This window comes from Heteronotia binoei, chromosome 4 (assembly GCF_032191835.1).
Source record: "Heteronotia binoei isolate CCM8104 ecotype False Entrance Well chromosome 4, APGP_CSIRO_Hbin_v1, whole genome shotgun sequence".
In the NCBI taxonomy this organism is placed as follows: Eukaryota; Metazoa; Chordata; class Lepidosauria; order Squamata; family Gekkonidae; genus Heteronotia; species Heteronotia binoei.
In genome coordinates, this window is record NC_083226.1 from 74,611,303 (window position 1) to 74,632,050 (window position 20,748).

At 45.3% G+C, this 20,748-nt stretch overlaps 1 protein-coding gene across 2 annotated transcripts in view; it reads right to left on the bottom strand.

Moving 5' to 3' along the window:
- The window catches only part of FRMD3 (FERM domain containing 3), a 208,801-nt gene that overhangs the window by 102,161 nt on the left and 85,892 nt on the right, over nucleotides 1-20,748 (bottom strand). For both annotated transcript variants that reach the window (XM_060235396.1, XM_060235398.1), the window contains one exon: nucleotides 2,116-2,158. In XM_060235396.1, coding sequence (XP_060091379.1) covers nucleotides 2,116-2,158 — 43 coding nt within the window. The remainder of the gene's footprint in view (nucleotides 1-2,115; nucleotides 2,159-20,748) is intronic.

The following is a 20,748-nucleotide window of genomic DNA, read 5'->3' on the forward strand; positions in this document are numbered from 1 at the left end:
AGGTTTTTTGTGGGGGGGTGTATTTTATGTGCATGAAAGTGTGTGTGTTTGTGTCTGCATGTGAGTATATGTGTTTGCATATGATGATCTCTGGTGACTGACCCCTACTAGGGCATGGAGAATATTCAGAGAGGTGTTCGAATAAAGCCTGTCCCCACCTTCCAGCTCTGGTATTCCAAGGAGGTCTTCCATCCAAATACTAGCCAAAGTCAGCCCTGCTTAGCTTCTGAGATCTGACAAGATCAGGCTTCCCTAATCTATCCAGGTCAGGGCCAAAATAAGCTTTGTGGTGAGCAAGTAGAACACAGAGATCACTGAGGCAGGGTTTTTATATAAACAGGAGATTTTTAAAATTTACAGGTTGGTTACAAAGAACAGGTCAGCAGCACAGTTTTCCAGGTAGTCAAATGATAAACTGGCTGAGGCACATATATTTAAACTAGTTATGGCTTCAGAGAGCAGTTTGATTTTCTTTAAGGTTTTTTTGGCACAAGCAGGCTTTTACTGACTAGCCACTACCCTTTACTGTCTGCTCTTTTTCTGAGCCCGACTTGAGCAAGCAGAGAAGAAGAAAATAAGAGAAAGATTAGATTTATGTCCCACCCTTCACTTGGAGTCTCACTTACAATCTCCTTCCCTTCCTCTCCCCACAACAGATACCCTGTGAGGTAGGTGGGACTGAGAGAGCTCTGAGAGAACTGCTCTTGAGAGAACAGCTCTGAGAGAACTGTGACTGATCTAAGATCACCTAGCAGCTGCATGTGGAGAAGTAGGGAATCAAACCTTGGATGACCATAAGCTAATTATGGCTTCAGAGAGTAGCTTGAATTTTCTTTAATGTTTTCCAGCACATGCTCTTCCTGACTAGCCACTACCCTTCACTCTATTTGCTCCTTTTCTGAACCAGACTTAAGCAATCATTGCTCTCTTGGCAGATTTGGACTCTCACTGTACTCTCCTACAGTGCTCCACTCCAACATTTCCATCCTCTTCTGAAAAGTGCTGGGATGCTAGAGCAGCACTCCCATAGGATCAGCTGATTAGCTGTTTTCCTCTTCAAGAGCAGGACAGCCTCCTCTCTGTCAATCCCTTAAACATATTCTTTGGGTATATTCAAACATTTTTTTTTCTGGGAAGAAGTTATTACTAAGATCAGTTTTGTATTAGAATGATTCACTGTTTTTTGAGGATGCTTATTTACATTTAAACTCTAGTTTAAAAGCCTGTCTCTTGGCGGCTAACCAATGGTTAATGAAAATCAACCAGGTTTTCTTTGTAGAAAAAGCCCAGCAGGAACTCATTTGCATATTAGGCCACAACTCCTGATGCCAAGCCAGCCGGAACTGTGTTCCTGTGAGTTCCTGCTCAAGAAAAGCCCTGCCCTCCATGCCCAAAGAAGACTGCAGATTTATACCCCATCCTTCTCTCTGAATCAGAGACTCAGAGCAGCTTACAATCTCCTATATCTTCTCCCCCCATAACAGACACCCTGTGAGGTGGATGGGACTGAGAGGGCTCTCACAGCAGCTACCCTTTCAAGGACAACTCCTGCGATAGCTATGGCTAACTCAAGGTCATTCCAGCAGCTGTAAGTGGAGGAGTAGGGAATCAGACCCAGTTCTCCCAGATAAGAGTCCGCACACTTAACCACTACACCAAACTGGCTCTCTAAAAGAGAGCTAAAAGAGTCATATTTCAACACTGGAGAGATAAATGTTCACCTCTGGTAAATCATTGAATTGAGGACCTTAGAACTCTATCAATATTTGAACAGATGGCATATCAACTACAGTTGTATATGGATTTATTTTTAGATCTACGGAAACTTTTTACAGAAAGTTATGTGTAGATCTGCTACTACTGTTGTTATATTTTTATCTCTTTGTATAGCTTTTTTCCTTTTTATGCTACTTATTTGCTGAATTTTGATCTTTTTCCCTTTTCTTTTTTAAAAAAAGTACTTAATTAAAACTTTTTTAAAAGGGAAAGTGTAACAGAAAAAGGTATATGCACCCCATCTTTAAAGTGGAGAAGGGGATGCAGACATGCTATACAAACAAACCCATGCCATTTTAAAATCATATCACCAAGTTATGAAGTGGGCTTAACACTTACATTTCATTTGCTTGCAGATAGACTTGTTGGGCTCAAGCCAGTGCTGAAAAGGAAGGACACAGATCAGTAGATCAAGTATTCAGGTATCTATAAGCACAAGATTTTCATACTGGCTGTGATTTTCATTTTAGTTTGTTTTGTTGGTTTCAAAGGGATACCCATAATTATGTAAGGATAATGCAAAGGGAATAGTACCTGAATATGAAGGACTTCGTTAATGAAATCACAGAATCAGGGCCAGACCTGCCACTAGACAAAGTAGGTAATTGCCAAGGGCACTGGCCTTCTGGGTGCACTGAACTGGGTGCCACATGACTCGGTGATGTTATCAGTGCAGGGGGAGGCGCCAAAAGTTGGCCTTGCCTAGGGTGCCAGACAGCCTAGGGCCAGCCCTGCACAGAATACACCTATATCTGTGTATGTTCATGGTCTGGAAAGAAGAAAAAGGAATGGGCATACTTTAGTCTGTTATGGAGCAAAGTGAAGCTTCTGTAGTGAAGCTTCTACAAACTGAAGTGAAAAAAAAGTTTCAAAGTACACTCAGATGGCTAAAACTATATATAGAAAAGATCTTACCGCAGGCCCCACCACCAAATACAGCAGGATTGTATGTCTTGAAACTTTATTTACTAATAAGGTTGATAGTAGATGGAGTCAGTTAAGGGAAAGATGCACTGACACTGAAGTACCACTTTTTTATTTTCTATTAAATTTGTTGAGGCAACTGTGTAAGCAAACTGTGCCCACAATTAACTACCATCCTTGCAAAAGAAGCAGCTGCTCAGAAACAGTCCCATCCAACCTTCCCAAACAAGTTGTTTAGCTTTTTTTGCAGACCAGCCTAATATTCTCTTTGGCCTAAAACAGATTAAAATATACAATAAATAATTGCAGATAAAATCAATAAATGTTGATTCAGGTTCAGTTAAGACAATACTAAGCACTGTCCAGATGCAGAACACATCTAGCATCTCGGAGGTTTCAAGGACTTCCACATTAGCTGGGTGAGGACTATCTGTAAGTCCCTTGATGATGTGAGTGGTGATGACAACAGCAACAGGTAACAACTTACAGAGCAGGAAGCTGCAATTTTCCCTCAGGCATGCACAATCGCAGCCGTGCCTCTGAAGGGATTTTGCACCTAAAGCTAGTTTTAGAAATTTCTGAATCAATATTCTGTGCAGCACAAAGCCCAAAAGCATAGAATCCATACAGAAAACATGACTGTTCCTTGTTAGCTGAAATAACATGGATGCTTGGATAATTACTAAAGAAATCTGTTTTCCAGTGTAAATCTGATTACGTAAAACCTGCCGCATGGATTGCCAACAAAACACCATCCAGTACACTGTATTTGTCAGGGGCAAGTCCCAAATGAATGTGTGCAGAGGGCAATTTTGGCATGTTCTGCGTACTATCTCCATCTGCTGCTTTCAGCTTCTGGCAAGGCAAGCTTAAATCCATTTCATGTTCCTATTAATACACTTGCTCTGAAAACTAGCTTTCAAGCTATTTGCTATCAAGCCAAAAATCAGTGTGTCTGTCCATTGTGTGAAGATATTTCATACAAAAATATTTCTAATTGGTTTCTATGAAGTTCCTTCTGGTGCCCACCCACATGCTATCAAACAGAACCAATTTTTCTTCAGTTCTTTGGTCTGACACAAATTAGCAACAAAATGAAATATGTGGACAGGCAATGAAATGACAATGAAATTCCGGCCCATAAACTCATTTCAAAAGAAATGAGTCTCTTACAGCAGTTAGATAATGCTATATGAATCTTCATACATAGGAAAGCAGAAATTTTCTCAGACAACCTTGCAAGAGACAGTATTTATTTATTTAGAAAAAAATTATGCCACTTCTCCAGGAAGCCTACCTGTGGCAGCTTACAAAATAAAGTATAATAAAACTCTAAAAGTTGTTAATTAAAAGTCCACCATAAAAACCCAGCTTGACCATAAAAACCCAGATCACTGGGCAGATTAAAACAAATAACAGTTTTCAGAATAAAACACACTATAGGGATGGTGTTAAAAGATTGCTACCTTAATTAAAAGCCTGTATAAATAGAAACATTTTGTCTTGGCACTTAGAAAACATTAATTAGATACCAGGCAAGTTTCAAGGGGGACAGTATTCTGTAGATGAGATACCACCACTAAAAAAGTCCTGTCTCTGGTTGCTACCTGCCTCACCTTTGGCTGGGCACAGACAGCAGGGCTTGTTAAGCAGACTGTAACTAGTGAACTAGACAATATGGAAGGAGATGGCCTTTCAAGTACTATGGCCCCAAATGTTTAAGACTTCAAAGACAAGAACCAGAACTTTTCATTGTGCCTGAAAACAAATGGACAGCCAGCATGTTAGATTTCAGTTAATCAGGCACCACAATTCATGATGGAAGAAAACTGAGATTAAAACTATTAATAGTAATTATTTTAAATTTGTACAGATATCAGACTGAAGACATTTATAGGATCTTTTTTAGTTAAAGCAAAGTGACCTCTCTTCTTTCTTTACTGGAATGCTGTTGCACTTGCAATACTAAATCCCATGGCCTGCTGTATTTGAACTATAATGGTCTTCACTTTCTAAGCATTAATCCATGATCGGCATTTTAATGTTCCAGAGTAGCCATTTACCAGGCCAGGTACCTTCTTGATTATTCATAACACTGAGCAGGTCTTTTTGGTATGCATGGCTCCACAGCAGAAAATCTCAGGGTTAAAAAGGACATTACACATAGCTTTAAACTAACATTTTAAAAATGCATGTCATTTAACAATTACAATAGCCCCCATTTCTCCTTATGTATATATTCATCTATGTGTATCATTCTAATATCTAAACAAATTTTCTCACCTACAGAATATGGAAATCAATAGCTGATTTTAAGGAAACACTGGTTGAAAGATCTTCTTTGAAAGTCTCACATAAGGAGAAACTCAGCACCCCAAATTAAACCAGCTTCCACTAGTCCACTAAACAGCATTTTGGGGGGTGGGGGAGACACTTGAATTCATACTGAGAAGCAAACATAAGAAAAATCTTTTAAGATGACAATTTATAACCAGGTTAGCATTCCCAATCAAATTCAATATAGAACTGGTAATTGGGGTATAGACTAAGGCTTCTGAGAATGCAAAGACTGCAGCAGTCTCAAATCCCCCCTTAAATTCTATTCTTCTGGGTCATTTGACCATTAACCTATTATTCTAGACTCATCACCTATGTGTTAATTAGCACCAGCCCCAATAATAGTATATTTAATTCTCAACATGAATACTTAAACGCAGACAGTAGAGTCATGGACAGCCGAGACAGATCTTTCTATAAAAACCCCTAAACATAAGCCTGAACAATGCTCCAAGTTTGCAGACAAGTCTGAAATCTTAAAGAAATACATGGTGCTAAAAAAAAACCAAACCAATATCATATAAGTAGCACATATAGCTTTAACAAATGAATGCTTCAGCAGCCATTGTTATGAAACCACAACAGCAGGAACTCATTTGCATATAAGGCCACACCCCCTGACATCACCATTGTTTCACACAGGGCTTTTTAATTTTAAAAAAGTCCAGCAGGAACATATTTGCATATTAGGCCATACCTCCTGACATCACCATTGGTTCACACGGGGCTTTTTTGCAGAAAAAGCCCAGCAGGAACTCATTTGCATACTAGGCCACACACCCTGACACCAAGCCAGCCGGGACTGCATCCCTGCTTTTAAAAAAACCCTGCACAACAGTATTACAGGCTTTAAAGCCTTGGTTTCTGTCTTTAACAGGTAAGTGGTAAGGTACCATACCAGGGGTCCCCAACCCCCGGTTAGCAACTGGGCCATGTGTAGTATAATTATTTCATTATATATTACAATGTAGTAATAATAATAATAAGATGAAGGAGATGACATTGGATTCATATCCTGTCCTCCACTCTGAATTTCAGAGTCTCAGAGCAGATCACCATCTCCTTTACCTTCCTCCCCCACAACAGGCAACCTGTGAGGTGGGTAGGGCTTACAGAGCTCTCTCCAGAAGCTGCCCTTTCAAGGACATCTCTGTGAGAGCTATGGCTGGCCCAAGGCTATTCCAGCAGTTGCAAGTAGAGGAGTGGGAAATCAAACCCGGTTCTTCCAGATAAGAGTCTGCACACTTAACCACCAAACCAAACTAATAGATATAAGTGCACAATTATATCTTCCCGAAACCATCGCGCCCCACCCCCAGTCTGTGGAAAAATTGTCTTCCACAAAACCAGCCCCTGGTGCCAAAAAGGTTGGGGACCATTGTACTATACTAACCTAAAGTAACCTGAAGTATTACTTCTGGTAAAAAATTACATTGTTGCAGCATAAGGCCACTTATGCTCACAGTGCTGCTTGCTCAATGTGTACTGACTGCAGTCTATACATTTATTTATTTATTTATTTATTTATTTTATTCGATTTTTAGCCCACCCTTCTCGTAGAACAGGATCAGGTTGGGTTATATCATAAAAACAATCAACAATAAAAACAATAAAAGACCAATTTAAAATATATAAAATCTAAAATTGCGAAGACTAAGATGGCAGATTCTGCCTCACAGACATGGCCAATTCTCCAGGTCCAGCAGAACTTGTAGCGCTGGGATGGAATGAGGGGAGGAGGCCGGTAACAAGTGACGCCCACTGCCTCAGCTGAAAGCCTGGAGAAAGAGCTCTGTTTTGCAGGCCCTGTGGAATTGGAGCAGATCCTGCAGGGCCCGGATCTCCAGAGGGAGCTCATTCCACCAGGCAGGGGTCAAGGCTGAAAAGGCTCTGGCCCTCATCGAGGCCAGATGGACGTCTCTAGGGCCAGGTATTACCAAAAGTTGTTGGTTTGTGATCATAACGACCTACGGGGCTCATATAGGGAGAGGCGGTCCCGAAGGTATGCTGGCCCCTGGCCATGTAGGGCTCTAAAGGTAAGTACCAACACCTTGAACCGGATCCAGAACTCAATGAGTAGCCAGTGCAGTTCATGCAGCACAGTATGAATCCATGCCCATACAGGAGACAAAGTCAACATCCATGCAGTGGTGTTTCTGCACCAGCTGGAGTTTCTGGAGGAGGGTCAAGGGCAGCCCCAAGTAGAGAGAGTTACAATAATCTAGCCTGGAAGTGACCATCACATGGGTCACTGTGGCCAGGTCATGGGGGTTGAGGTAAGGAGCCAACTGTCTGACCCGCATCAGATGGAAAAAAGCCAATCTGGCAGTGGTGGTAACCTGGGCCTCCATAGTTAGAGAGGAATCTAGAAATATCCCCAAGCTCTTCACCCTCCAAGTGGGCATCAGTGGAGCCCCATCAAAGGATGGGAGCCTGATCTCCGATCCCAGCCCCCTGTAACCTAGACACAGCACCTCCATCTCCGATGGATTCAATTTCAGCCGGCTCTGTTGCAACCAACCAGCCACAGCTTGCAATGCCCTACCCAATTCCTCTGGGGCCGAATCTGAGTGGCCATCCATCAGCAGATAGAGCTGGGTGTCATCTGCATATTGATGACACCCCAGCTCATATCTCCAGATGGTCTGGGCAAGAGAGTACATGTAGATGTTGAATAACACTGGGGAGAGAATTGCTCCCTGCGGCACACCACATTGCAAGATATTGAATAACATTGGGGAAAGAGTTGCTCCCTGTGGCATACCACATTGCAATGGGTGTCGCTGGGATAGTTCATCCCCAAGCGCCACTCTGTCCCCAAACTTGGAGAAAGGAGACCAGCCATTGTAGGGCTGGTCCACGAATTCCTGCATTGGTGAGGCAGTGGGCCAACATTTCATGGTCGACTGTATAGAACGCTGCTGACAGATCAAGAAGGATCAGCAGCACCAAACCGCCTCGATCCAGATGCCTTCCAGCATCATCCACCAAGGCGACCAACACCATCTCCATCCCATGTGCAGGGCGGAAGCCAGACTGGAAGGGATCCAGGACAACAGCATCCTCCAAGAAAGCCTGAAGCTGTGTTGCCACCACCCTCTCCACTACCTTGCCCAAGAACTGCAAGTTTGAAACTGGGCAGTAGTTTGCTAGAACCATAGGGTCCAAAGATGGTTTCTTCAGGAGAGAACAGACCACTGCCTCCTTCAAGGCCCCTGGGAATGCCCCTGTTGAAAGGGACAAGTTGATGATCTCCCTCAGGGGAGTTCGTATGCCGACACTGCAGGCTTTAACCAGCGATGACAGACAAGGATAAAGGGGGTAAGTGGTGGGTTTCACAGCAGCCAGGGTCTTGTCAACTTCATCCTGGGAGAGCAGGCTGAAATGGTCCGAAACTGGACCTGAAGACGGGCAAGGAGCTTCCAGTTCCATTATTGTATCGACTGTGGGTGGGAGGCCACAGCGGAGCGACAAGACTTTATCTGCAAAATAATCCACGAAAGCCGCACAGCCTATATCCAGTTTCCTAGCGTTTGGCATGCCCTGTTTATAGTCCAAAAAGTATTATATTTCCTGTGTTAACAGGAAGCATTAATCAAAACTGATGATAAGAGTACACCAGATGCTCAAAGAAAATCCCTGAGTGACATGCCACCTCCTAGAAAAACAGGTTTCCTACCTGTAACTGATGATCTTCGAGTGGTCATCTGTGCAGTCACACTAATGGGAGAAGGCGCCAGTGCCGATCACAATCGGTAAACTTAAAAGCTGCGGATTTCCGCGGATGTGCCCCAGTGCGCATGCCCAGAAGCCCCACTGCGCATGCTCACTGAGATGGGAGCGGACATCCCACCAGTTCCTTCTGACTGCTGCATGATCCCAACAATGGACCTGCAGCAGAGGGGAAAGAGGTCGGGTAATGTGACTGCACAGATGACCACTTGAAGATCATCAGTTACAGGTAGGAAACCTGTTTATCTTCTTCATGGTCTCTGTGCATCACACTCATGGGAGATTAGCAAGCTAGAAGCCTACCTGGAGGAAGGTGCAATGGTCCATCAGCAGGGAAGAGACTGAAGAACAGCACAGCCCACCGATGAACCCTGATGCAGATGAAGGTCCAGCGCATAGTGCTTTATGAAGGTATGCGGAGAGGACGAGGTGGCGGCTTTGCAGATGTCCCAAAGCGGAACTCCCTTCATCAAAGCCGCAGAAGTGACCATGGCTCTTGTGGAGTGAGCTCGTATAGGCCCTGGAAGAGGCCTCTTGTTCAACAGGTAACAAAGTTTTATAGTCTCAGTGATCCACTTGGACAGTCTCTGAGATGAAATCCTTTGGCCCAGGGAAGCGGGGGCATAAGAAACAAAGAGTCTAGGGTCCTTTCGAGAGGGATGTAAGTAAAACGAAAGTGCCCGTTTAACATCCAAGGCATGTAGTCTGCGTTCTGCCTCCATAGCTGGATTAGGAAAATAAACCAGCAAGTAGATCCCCGCACTCAGATGAAAGGAAAAGACCACCTTGGGAAGGAAGGTGACATCCAGTCGCAACAAGACTCCCTCCTCAATGAAATATAAGTACGGGGTGTCACATCTCAGTGTTGCAAGTTCACCCACCCGTCTTGCAGAGGTAATTGCTACCAAGAAGTCTGTCTTCGAAGCCAGCAACTGGGGAGAACAGGTCGCCATTGGATCGAAAGGTTTTCTGGAGAGTGCATGAAGAACTCCAGGCAGGTCCCAGGCTGGAGTGGGGTGCTTAGTGGAAGGATACAGTCTAACAAGACCATGGAGAAAACTCTTTGTGCTGGGATGCGTGAAAGCTGAATGGCCATCAATCCGGGCATGGTTGGCCGAAATGGCAGCCAAGTACACTCGTATCGAAGACACCGATAGCTCCTTGTCTAGGAGAGCAAGCAGAAAATCAAAGATTGAAGGAAGACTCGCCACCCTCGGGTCAACAGAAGAGGCCGAAGCGAATTTCACAAACTGCGCCAATTTATAGGCGTAAGATTTACGGGTGGATGGCTTCCTGCTATTTAGGAGGAAATATTGAGCTCTCACCGATAATTGGTTTACACCAACTTCCATGCCGTTAGCTTCAAATGAGGGACATCGTGGTGCACCACTAGGCCCTGGAGAGATAGGAGGAGATTCGGAGACACAGGAAACTGATGGAAGAGTCCCTTGGATAGACGAAGGAGAGGGGAGAACCAATGTTGTCTGGGCCACCAAGGGGTGACGAGGATCCCTCTCGGATGCTCTCTGGATATCTTTTGCACTACTCTGGTAATTAATAGAATGGGAGGGAATAGGTACGCATGCTGTCCTTGCCAAGCGAACAGAAGGCCGTCCCCCAGAGATTGAGGATCCATTCCCCCTCCCTGCAACAGAAGAGCTTGCACTTCTTGTTGCTGCGGGTGGCAAACACATTCACCTCTGGTGTTCCTCATTCCAGTAAGATGGGCCACAGAAAATCCCAACTGAGCTCCCATTCGTGGAGGGAGGCTCCCCACGACTGAGAAAATCCGCACAAGAATTCTGGTCCCCTGGAAGATGAGTTGCGATCAGTGACATGCCCATCTCTCTGCGAATCTCCCAAATACGCAGGGTTAGAAAACAAAGCTTGTGGGAAACTGTGTCCCCTGCCTGTTTATGTAGGACATTGCAGTGGTGTTGTCCGTCAAGATGGCCACTGTTTTGTTCAAGAGTAACGGCTGAAAGGAGAGACTGGCATGGTGGATCACCAGTAGCTCCAGAAAGTTTATGTGATGCTGCACATGGTCTTCGGGCCACTTGTTTCCCACACAGAGACCGTTCATACGTGCCCCCCAGCCCCAAAGGGACGCATCAGAAGTTATCATCAACGTTGGGGTTGGCTTGTGGAAGGGAGCTCCTGCCAGCAGGTGATGCCTCTGTCGCCACCAATTTAGGGAGGACAATACTGCCTGAGGGAGGGACATCCTGCGAGAGGGAAGGTCCACATTGCATTTGAAATGCCTGAGGAACCACAGCTGCAGGATCCTCATGTGAAATCTGGCAAACACTAGAACTGACGTGGTTGCAGCCATCAGGCCCAGGAGGCACTGAATTTGAAGAGCCGTAACTGTGGAGTTGTGAAAAAAGACCTGTACAAGGGTCACAATGTCGTCCGCTCGATTCCTTGGGAGAAAAGACTTGCAGGACAGGGTATCTATAACTGCTCCTATAAACTGCACCTTCTGAGAAGGTAGAAGACAAGACTTCTTGTTGTTGACCTGCAAGCCCAACTGCTGTAGTAGAGCGAGAGTGGTGGTGATGTGTTGTACTAGGAGATTCTGACTCCGCGACCAGAAGCCAATCATCTATGTATGGGAATATGCAGCCTCAGATGGGCTGCTATGACAACCATTGTCTTTGTAAAGACCCTTGGGGCAGTAGAGAGGCCAAAGGGCAAGGCCCGATACTGGTAGTGGGCAGTCCTGATGGTAAATCTGAGATACTTCCTGTGATATGGGTGTATGCTGATGTGGAAGTATGCGTCTTGTAGATCCAGACTGGCCATCCAATCTCCTCGATTGAGGAGGGGAAGGATGCTGGCTAAGGAGGTCATCCTGAATTCGTGGTAGGTGATGAACCGGTTTAGAGTTCGAAGGTCCATGATTGGTCGAAGGCCTCTGTCTCTCTTTGAGACCATGAAATAATGTGAATAAAAACCGAGTCCTCTTTGGTTTGCTAGAACTGGTTCTATGGCATGTTTGTGAAGGAGTGATTGAACCTCTTCCCATAGTGTGTGAGAGGGGTTGGTGGAGACGAAAGTTGGAACTGGAGGATCTTGATGAAATTTTATCATATAACCCAGCCGGATTATGGATAGGACCCACTGATCTATAGTTATTCTGGACCATGCCTGGAAAAAAGGGAAAAGACGGGTATGGTCCGCAGAAGAATGAAGGGGAGAAGTCGAAAGAAAAAGGCAGTCAAAGTCCCTGTTTAGGTTGTCTGTTCCCCTTCTGACGCGAGGACTGGGAGGAAGTAGGAGAGTATTTGGACTTGGGAGTGTAAGGAGGCTTAGAGAAAGATGTTCCAGTCTTAGGCCTCCACAGTTGCTCCATTGGTGGTTTAGAGAATGGTTTCTTGCTCCATGGTCTAGGCCAGGGACGTTTGTTCTGAGGATGGGATGAGGTGGGAACTCCAAGGTTCCCGGAGGTCTGGATGCTTTTATCCATCTCTTGCAATACAGAGTCAGTATTAGCACTGAATAGCCCATTCCTATCAAAAAGCAAATCCTCTATGTAGGCTTGTGTATCAGGTTGCAATGTGGTGGATCTAAACCAAGAATGCCTTCTTAAGATACTGGCCGCGGTTAGTGTCTTAGCTGCTATATCTCCTGAATGCTTAGCAGAGTTTAGTTGCTGCTTGGTTAAAATCATACCCTCCTTTTGGATTTTCTTGATCATGGTCCTGCTCTGCTCCGGGAGAGTGGGCAGAATGGTAGAGAGTGGATACCACAGAGCGTATTGATATCGCCCCATACATGCCAAATAATTTGCGACCTTCACCACTAGCGAGCCCGCAGAGTAAAGACGCCTTCCAAGATTGTCTAACTTCTTCCCTTCCTTATCAGGGGGCACAGAATGCGTTTTTCTCGCCTTTGATGGTGAAGCCACTACCACAGAGTTAGGCTTGGGGTGATTGAAGAGGAAGTCAGCAGTAGATTCCTGTATCCTATACATGTGGTCCAGCCTGCGTGATGAGATGGGTGTGGATGCAGGTTTTTCCCACGAGGATTTAGCTTTATGTAACATAACTGTAGTTAATGGCAAGGCTATGGCAGTGGATGTGTCCCTTTGAACAATATCAAAGACATTATCTGTGATTACAGGCTGTGGTTGGACCGTGGAGAGTGATAAGGACAGTGCCATGCGCCAAATGAGGTCATCATAAGATTTAAGGTCCTCAGACGGAGATATAGGTTGTTCCTCAGCAACCTTGTGAGAGGGTGACGGCTCCTCAGGTGACGATGAAGCCTCATGTTCTTCTGGGATTGATCCCTCTACGGATCTTGGAGAACTTCCGGGAGATTCCAAGTGCTCGGAAAGGATTGGTGTAGGATCCGAAACCGGGTCTGTCACTGTGACCTGTACAGAAGCGAGATGACGCGAAGAGTCAGTCCACTGTCAAGAAAGATCGACACCGGGTGGTTTGGACACAGAAGCAGATGGAACTCGCTTCGGTGGTCAGTATGATGTCTGGGAATGACATGAAGCCTCAGAATACTGGTCCCATTCCATCTGTCGCGGCGGGAACCAGGGAAAAACAAGGCATCGGGTATGACCCATATAAGTATTGCCATTGGCGCTGATCCCAAGGCAACGGTGGTGGCATACGACGAGATGGAGAGTTGTCCCTTGGCACCCATCTAGGCAAGCGGCTGTGTGGGGATCTATCTCTCCTCGGCTCCGGGGATCCACCTCAATGCAGAGGAGACCGGGATCAACGTCGGTGCGACTTCGGGATCGGTCGTGGAGAGGACTTCGAGGTCGAGGAGATTCAGCCACAGAGAGGAGCAGCTCAGGAGGGCTGTCCTCAGCGGGGGAGCGCTGCGTCAAGTCCAGGTTAGGATCGGAATCGGAGGAGATAGCGATCTGGATGGACATTGAAGCTAGCATCGGAGGGCTTAGCCGATGACCCGGTGAGGCAAAAATCTTCAATGGTCGGATTATCGGTGCCATCGGATTCGATGGCAATGTCGGGGAGGACAGAGAAACGGGTTTGCTGTGCTTCAGCTTATCCGTCTTCTTCCTCTTCTTGGCTTCCAAAGAAGCTGCCTTATCCTCCCTTGGCCTCTTTGCAGGCGCGGAGGACTCCGACTTAGAAGCCGAGCCCGCTCTTTTGATGGGGCGATTGGCGTCGGAAAGGGACCTGTCGGTATCGACCAACTCCAATGTCGATGGTTTGTCGGCTCGCTCCGCCGAAGCAGACACCTTTCGTGGAGACAATGCCTGTTCCATCAGGGCCGCTGCCAGACGCACCGCTCTATTTTTCTTAGTTTGCTTTGAAAAATTCGCACAATGCGAGCATGAGTCAGTTTTATGAGACTCTCCCAGGCAAAGCAGACACAGTGCGTGGCCGTCTGGTGGGGCGATCTTAATGCCGCACTTTGCACACCTCTTGAAAAATCCCCGCTTTTCCATGCGGAAAGTCTGGAAAGAGGGAAGGAAAGGGAGGGGGGGTGGAACGAAAAAGGCAGGAAAGTTCTTTTTGCTCCTTCACGCCCCCGAGACGAAACAAACTTGGAAGTAAAATAAATAAATAGCAACAAGGAATATATAAAGAAGAAAAAGTCCTTAGAAATCCTAAGAATCCTGAAGCAATAAGGAAAGTTCACCGACCGTAGCGATGATCGACTGATCCAAGCGGCGGTCAGAAGAGAACTGGCGGGATGTCCACTCCCATCTCAGTGAGCATGTGCACTGGGGCGCGTCCGCGGAAATCCACAGCTTTTAAGTTTACCGATCGTGATCGGCGCTGGCGCCTTCTCCCATGAGTGTGATGCACAGATACCATGAAGAAGATCTATATCCTCTACAAGCCCTAGAGAAGAACTAGAAAGCTCTGCTTACCAATAAAAAGCATCTGAATCCTCTTGTTACATCTCCCATTTGGTGTAAACACTGAGCTACTATTTGTATTGTTCATTGGATGTCTTGTACTATATGATTATACCATTACTTGCATTTGTGTTAAATTTTGTATTCCTAGTCGTATGCCTTGTTCATTGGATGTTCTGTAGTATATAATTACCTGTGTGTTTTTTTGCACTCTGTACTTTTTCTGTACTCTGTAACACACTATCCATCCCATTGAGAAAGGCGTCCTGTAAATAAGCTAAATAAATAAATAATAAACAAATATCAGGGGCTCTGAATACATTCCATGGACTTTTGAATAAAGTACATGGCACCCAAGGTGTCTCAAAGTTTTCTCACTATATATTCTGGGGCAGAAATGCTACACCAGACAACAACCTACTTGTGTACTGTAGCAATGGTGTAATTAGGGCAGGAGACAATATCTAAATACCTGCATAAGCAGATGTGGCAGGGGAAAAGGCCAACATCTAAATACCTGCATAAACAGAGTTGGTCCTATTGCATCTTTACTTTTATTATTAAGAAGATGAAGAAGAAGATATTGGATTTATATCCCGCCCTCCACTCCAAAGAGTCTCAGAGCGGCTCACAATCTCCTTTACCTTCCTCCCCCACAACAGACACCCTGTGAGGTGGGTGGGGCTGGAGAGGGCTCTCAAAGCAGCTGCCCTTTCAAGGACAACCTCTGCCAGAGCTATGGCTGACCCAAGGCTATGCCAGCAGGTGCAAGTGGAGGAGTGGGGAATCAAACCCGGTTCTCCCAGATAAGATATTAAGCTCATATAAAAGTCTTAAACACTAATATGAAGCACTATGCTCTGAGCACTGTTATCAGCAGGCTGTACAACAGAACACAGAATCGGGCAATTACTTGCTTTTTACAATTTGATTACAAGTCCAGACTGGGAATGGGCACGAATCTCACCAGTTCATGGTTTGTGAATCAAAAGTTCATGCCCATTTGTTCGCGCCGCCGCATCCCGCTGCCTCCCAGCCCCCTGAAGACCTGGACTCCGCCAGCCCCTGCCCCCACAGAAGAAGACCACGGCACCGCCCACTGCTCGAAGACTTCACCCACATCACCTCGGAGCCCACCTACCACCGTGCCTGGCATTGGGTGTCCTGGGGCCTCGGCGGGGGAGCGAGCTGGCCGGGGCTGGAGGGCCCAGATGGGAACAGGCGGCACCTCGGCCCGCCAGAGGCAGGGCCGATGCTATTCCGAGCCGGCCTGGAAGCCCAAGGAGAGAGAGAACCAAAGCCGGATGTTGTTGAGGCCACCGGGAAGACCGCAACTGGTGCAGCAGGCACCCCACCCATCAGAATGGCCTCAGCAACGGGACTGGGAAAAGGGGGAGGGAGGAAGGAGGACACAACAAAGGAGCTACCAATGACCTGGGGAAACAGGTGACAGGTGGGCTCACCCGGGAATGGGGAAGGGAAGAATATGCAGGCACAGAGGTGTGAGAAAAAGGGGAGAAAAGCTGACGGCTGGGGAGGAAGTAAAAACGGAGAACTGACAGGCAATCCCAGAGAGAGAGCAACAAGGTGCCTGACTCCATGGAGGAGGTGGTGGCGTGTGGCAACGTTCACCCGGGTCCTATTCTGAGGCCACAAGCGCCCCCTTTTCCTCCCTCCCCCTCCCGCATGCCATGGCCGCCCCAAGGGGCAGGGACAGCGGGAGGGGAGTCCGCATCATCCCTATCCATGACCCTCCCACAACCCTCCCCATGGTTTTGGGGAGATTTGTGGGGTTCATGTTGGCATGTGGGGGGAAAGGGGGTGGATCACTGAAATGGCTTTCAAGCTATTTCACCAATCCCTTTTGCTCCCTCCACACACAAACTTTCAAGTGTTCTTTAAATGGTTTTTGCAAGCAGACGCCACACTTGCAAAAGCTATTAAAATGAAATGTTCCCTTTAAATGGCTTTTGCAAGTGAGCACCACATGTGAGTGAAGTTCAAGCATCAACTTCACCATTTCATGTGAACTTGCCACTTGCACTTCACTCACATGTGGTGCCAGCCTGCAAATGTCATTTAAAGAGAACATTCCCTTTAGATTGCTTTTGCAAGATCTCCCTCCTGTCTTCCATTCTGCTTGCCTCCCAAACCTCACAAACTTAACCAATTCAGTAAACAGGGAGGGTTATGGTTTGTGTGACCTCACGAACCATGAACCAGAATGAACTTCTATTTCCCTGGTTCATGCCCATCCCTAGTCCAGATCGAACAAATAATTTTGCATGATCTTCACCAGCAACAATGCAGAATTCAAGTAAAAGAAACAACAAATTTGGGGAGAAATCAAACTTTGACAGACAGAAATTCATAGTCATCAAAGACACTCCTATTATAAAAATGTTCCTGAGAGACAATACCTCCTGAACCATCATGAGTTAATTCTTCCATCAAAAGTCCATCAACTTGGGAAGACCCCCTCTAAAGCTTGTAAATCGGGGTGCTTGCGAAGAGCGCTTGGTAAAGCCCTCCGCTTCACTGCGCCGTTTTTAAAAGAGTGTCTGTTAGACACTCCACAGCAAAGGGAATTGGTAGAAATTCAGGGGGGGAGCGGAGGCTTCCATTCCTGATTTCTGCCTTGCCCGTGCCGAGGCTTGTAAACACCTTGTGCGTTCTAACGGGGTCACCGGGACTAAGGAGCTAAAAGAACGCCAGAGTGCTCCATCCATCGATACATGCTGAGGAAAATCAACTACAATGAACTATAAAAACGGAGAAAGGGAAAACAGAACAAACTGACTTACTGGAGTGTTCCAGATAGCGCTCGAGAGGAATCGACGCAGAACGAAGCAAGAGAGAAGCGGAGGTGGCTAATTGAAAGTGTGGACGAGGACGAATGAAGAAGACGGGAAGTAAGTGAAATGTTGAAGAGCGCAAGGAGTTGGATGGGAATTGAGGGAGAAGAGGTTGGAATTTGAGTCCCTGAGAGAGATAGAGCGGAGAAGAGTGAGAGAGGAGAGGAGACGTGCAGGTCTGGAAGTTTAATAATGTTTTTACTTTAACTTTCCTATTGGCTCTCTATTGTAAGGTTTGGTTAAAGTTCAGTTAAAATGGCGCAGAGGGGCTAATTTTGAACGGTGTTACAAAGCCCACTGGGAAGAAGACGGAAGTAGAAGGGTGGGCCAAGAGAAGAAAGGAGGACTAGAACTGCCAACTTTAACTACTGAAAGGAGGGAGAGGTGGTTTTTAGCATAGTGCGGCCACCTCTTTCTTGAAGAGTGGGTAAAAGCGGAGACAGCGTGGACTGGTAGCAACGTGAGACACTATATATTATATCTTATCGCCTTGGATTTGATCTGATATATTTTATATGGAAGTGAACTTAAACTGAATTAATGATAATTATTTTGTATGAGTTTAAGATATATTATAACTGATTAAGTGAACTGTACTGATGAATTTAATGGATTTAAGTTAATTTCTTCAAATTGGATAATAGTTCAGATTGGATAATAGTTCTTGAAATAAGGTGAATTAATTGCCGCATTTTTCGGACGCACCGGACCATAAGACGCACCTTCATCTTCCGCCATCTTCCGCTGCCTCCCAGCACAGTCGTTGGGGGGTGCGGGCGCCATTGCAGCCTTCGAGCTGGAGCCAGGCACGCGCAAAGCGCTGGGTTTGCGGTGGGGTGGAGGGAGCCAGGCACGCAGGTCCGCGGAGGGAGCCAGGCACGCAGGTGCACGCGAAGCGCTGGGTTTGCGGTGGGGCGGAGGGAGCCAGGCACGCAGGCGTGCGGAGAGAGCCAGGCACGCAGGTATGCGCAGGCACGCACAAAGCGCTGGGTTTGCAGTGGGGTGGAGGGAGCCAGGCACGCAGGCGCGCAGAGGGAGCCAGGCACGCAGGCGCACGGAGGGAGCCAGCCACGTGTCCCGCCGGCGACCGGGTTTGCAGTGGGGCGTTTATGGTCCGGTGAGCCTGGGTCTGGGTTTGCGGTGGGGGCAGAGGGAGCGATCCCGGTGCTTGTCTCCCGGGGCTGCAGGCCCCCTCCCCCCACCTCATCTCCTTTTTTTTCAGTATTCACTCCATAAGACGCACGCACTCCCCCCCCCACTTTTTTGGGAAGTGCGTCTTATGGTCCGAAAATATGGTAATTAAGGGTTGATTTTTAAGTAATAATTGGGCTTAGTAAAGGAATGCATCTATACAGAATTTTTGCTATGCTAATTTAAAAAAAAGAAGAAGAAGGGGAGGGAATAATTAATATTGATAATAAGGCTGTAGGAATCAATAGCTTACATAAATAATGGATGTAAAGATTAAAAAAAAACAGGTCAAGGGGCTTCACCAGGAATGAGTAAATCTGTAACTTCAATGATAAACCAGGATGCTATAGAAAAACTTCAAAACATAATGACGGCCGGTTTTAAACAAAATCAAGAGGCTTTAGAGGAAATTAAAATAAAACTTAAGGAAGAAATGAGAAAGATGAATGATAAAGTTGAGGAATTCCAGAAGCAGCTTTTAGCAAACAATCAACAAACACAGAAATTATCAGCCAAAGTGGAGATATTAGAAGATAAAGGGAATGTATTGGCTGATACGTTACAGGAATATATAATTAAGTGTCTTGATCTAGAAGAGAGAATGGCCAAAATGGAAATGGATAAAGCTGCATATACTTTAAGATTCCATAATATTCCTGAAGAGAGAGGAGATCTATACAAGAAAATTAATGATGTATTTATATTGGATGAGGAAGAACTGATAAAAGGTGTAAGACATGAAATAGACTGGGCCAGAAGGGTCTCCTCTTCGTACACTAAAAAATTTAATCTGCCAAGAGAGATACATGTTAAATTTATGAAGGTCTCTACCTGCGAAGCAGTCCTGAAAGCAGCTAGGGAAGTAGAATTAAAATGGGAGGACAATAAAATAAAAATATTGAAAGACGTACCATGGACTGTAAGGCAGAAAAGAAGTGCATACAAGAAGTTAGCCTCCTGGCTGGTGGAACAAGCGATTCAATTTAGATGGCTGGTGCCAGAAGGCATTTTTTTTACATATCAAAGCAAAAGATTTAACATAACTTCATTAACAAAGCTGCAAGAGTTCTGGGCCAAATTTGTTGAAACAGAAAGTCAAGAATCTGAGATGGAAGAGGGCGAGGAAGCAGAAGTAAATTTGAATAGAGGTGGAGAAGAGTTTATCAGGAAAAAGAAGAAAGAAAGAATGAGGACGAGACTCAAACACAGAAAGAACAAGAAAGGATAACAGATAGTAACATATTGATGAAATAATGAGGAAAGCAGGTCTTCAAATCACCTTTATAAATGTTAATGGGTTAAATCTACCACAAAAAAGAAGGAAGATCTTTCATCTACTTAAAAATTACAATTTGACATAATATGCTTACAAGAGACTCATGTTAAAAAAAAAAAGATATCAAATTAATTCAAAATAAAAGATTGGGTCAGCTTTACATCTCAGCGGACCAGAAGAAGAAGAGAGGAGTTGGGATATATGTTAAAGAACAGATAGAAGCAAAATTGTTGTACAATGATGATTCTGGTAGAATCCTCTTGATTGAAACAGGTTATGATGGGGGGGAAATGTTGCTCGGGAACATATATGCCCCAAACAAGAACCAGGAAAATTTTTTACAAAACTCTACACCAGAAAATTGTTGAACTTGACTACCAAAATTATTGTATTGTAGGTGACTACAATGCTGTCTTCGACTTGGAAAAAGATAAGAAATTTGGAAAAAAGAATGCCAAAAAATCACGTAGTCAACTTCCTGGATCTTTTTCCAGAATGGCAGATGAGTTGAATCTAATCGATGCATGGAAAATGAAAAATCCCCAAACCAAAGATTTCTCCTTTTATTCGGATATTCATAAACCTTGGTCAAGGATTGATATGGCATGGATCTCAAAAATTATTAGCACCGTCACTGGAAGAAGCAAGCATATTACCAAGAACGTTTGCAGACCATAATCCAATACAAATTGTATTTCAGAATAGGATAAAGAGCTCTCGATGGTCTTTAAATCTGCAGATCTTGAAAGAAGTATTTATAGAAGAGGCCAAAAAAGAAATAAAAATGTTCTCTAATTATAATT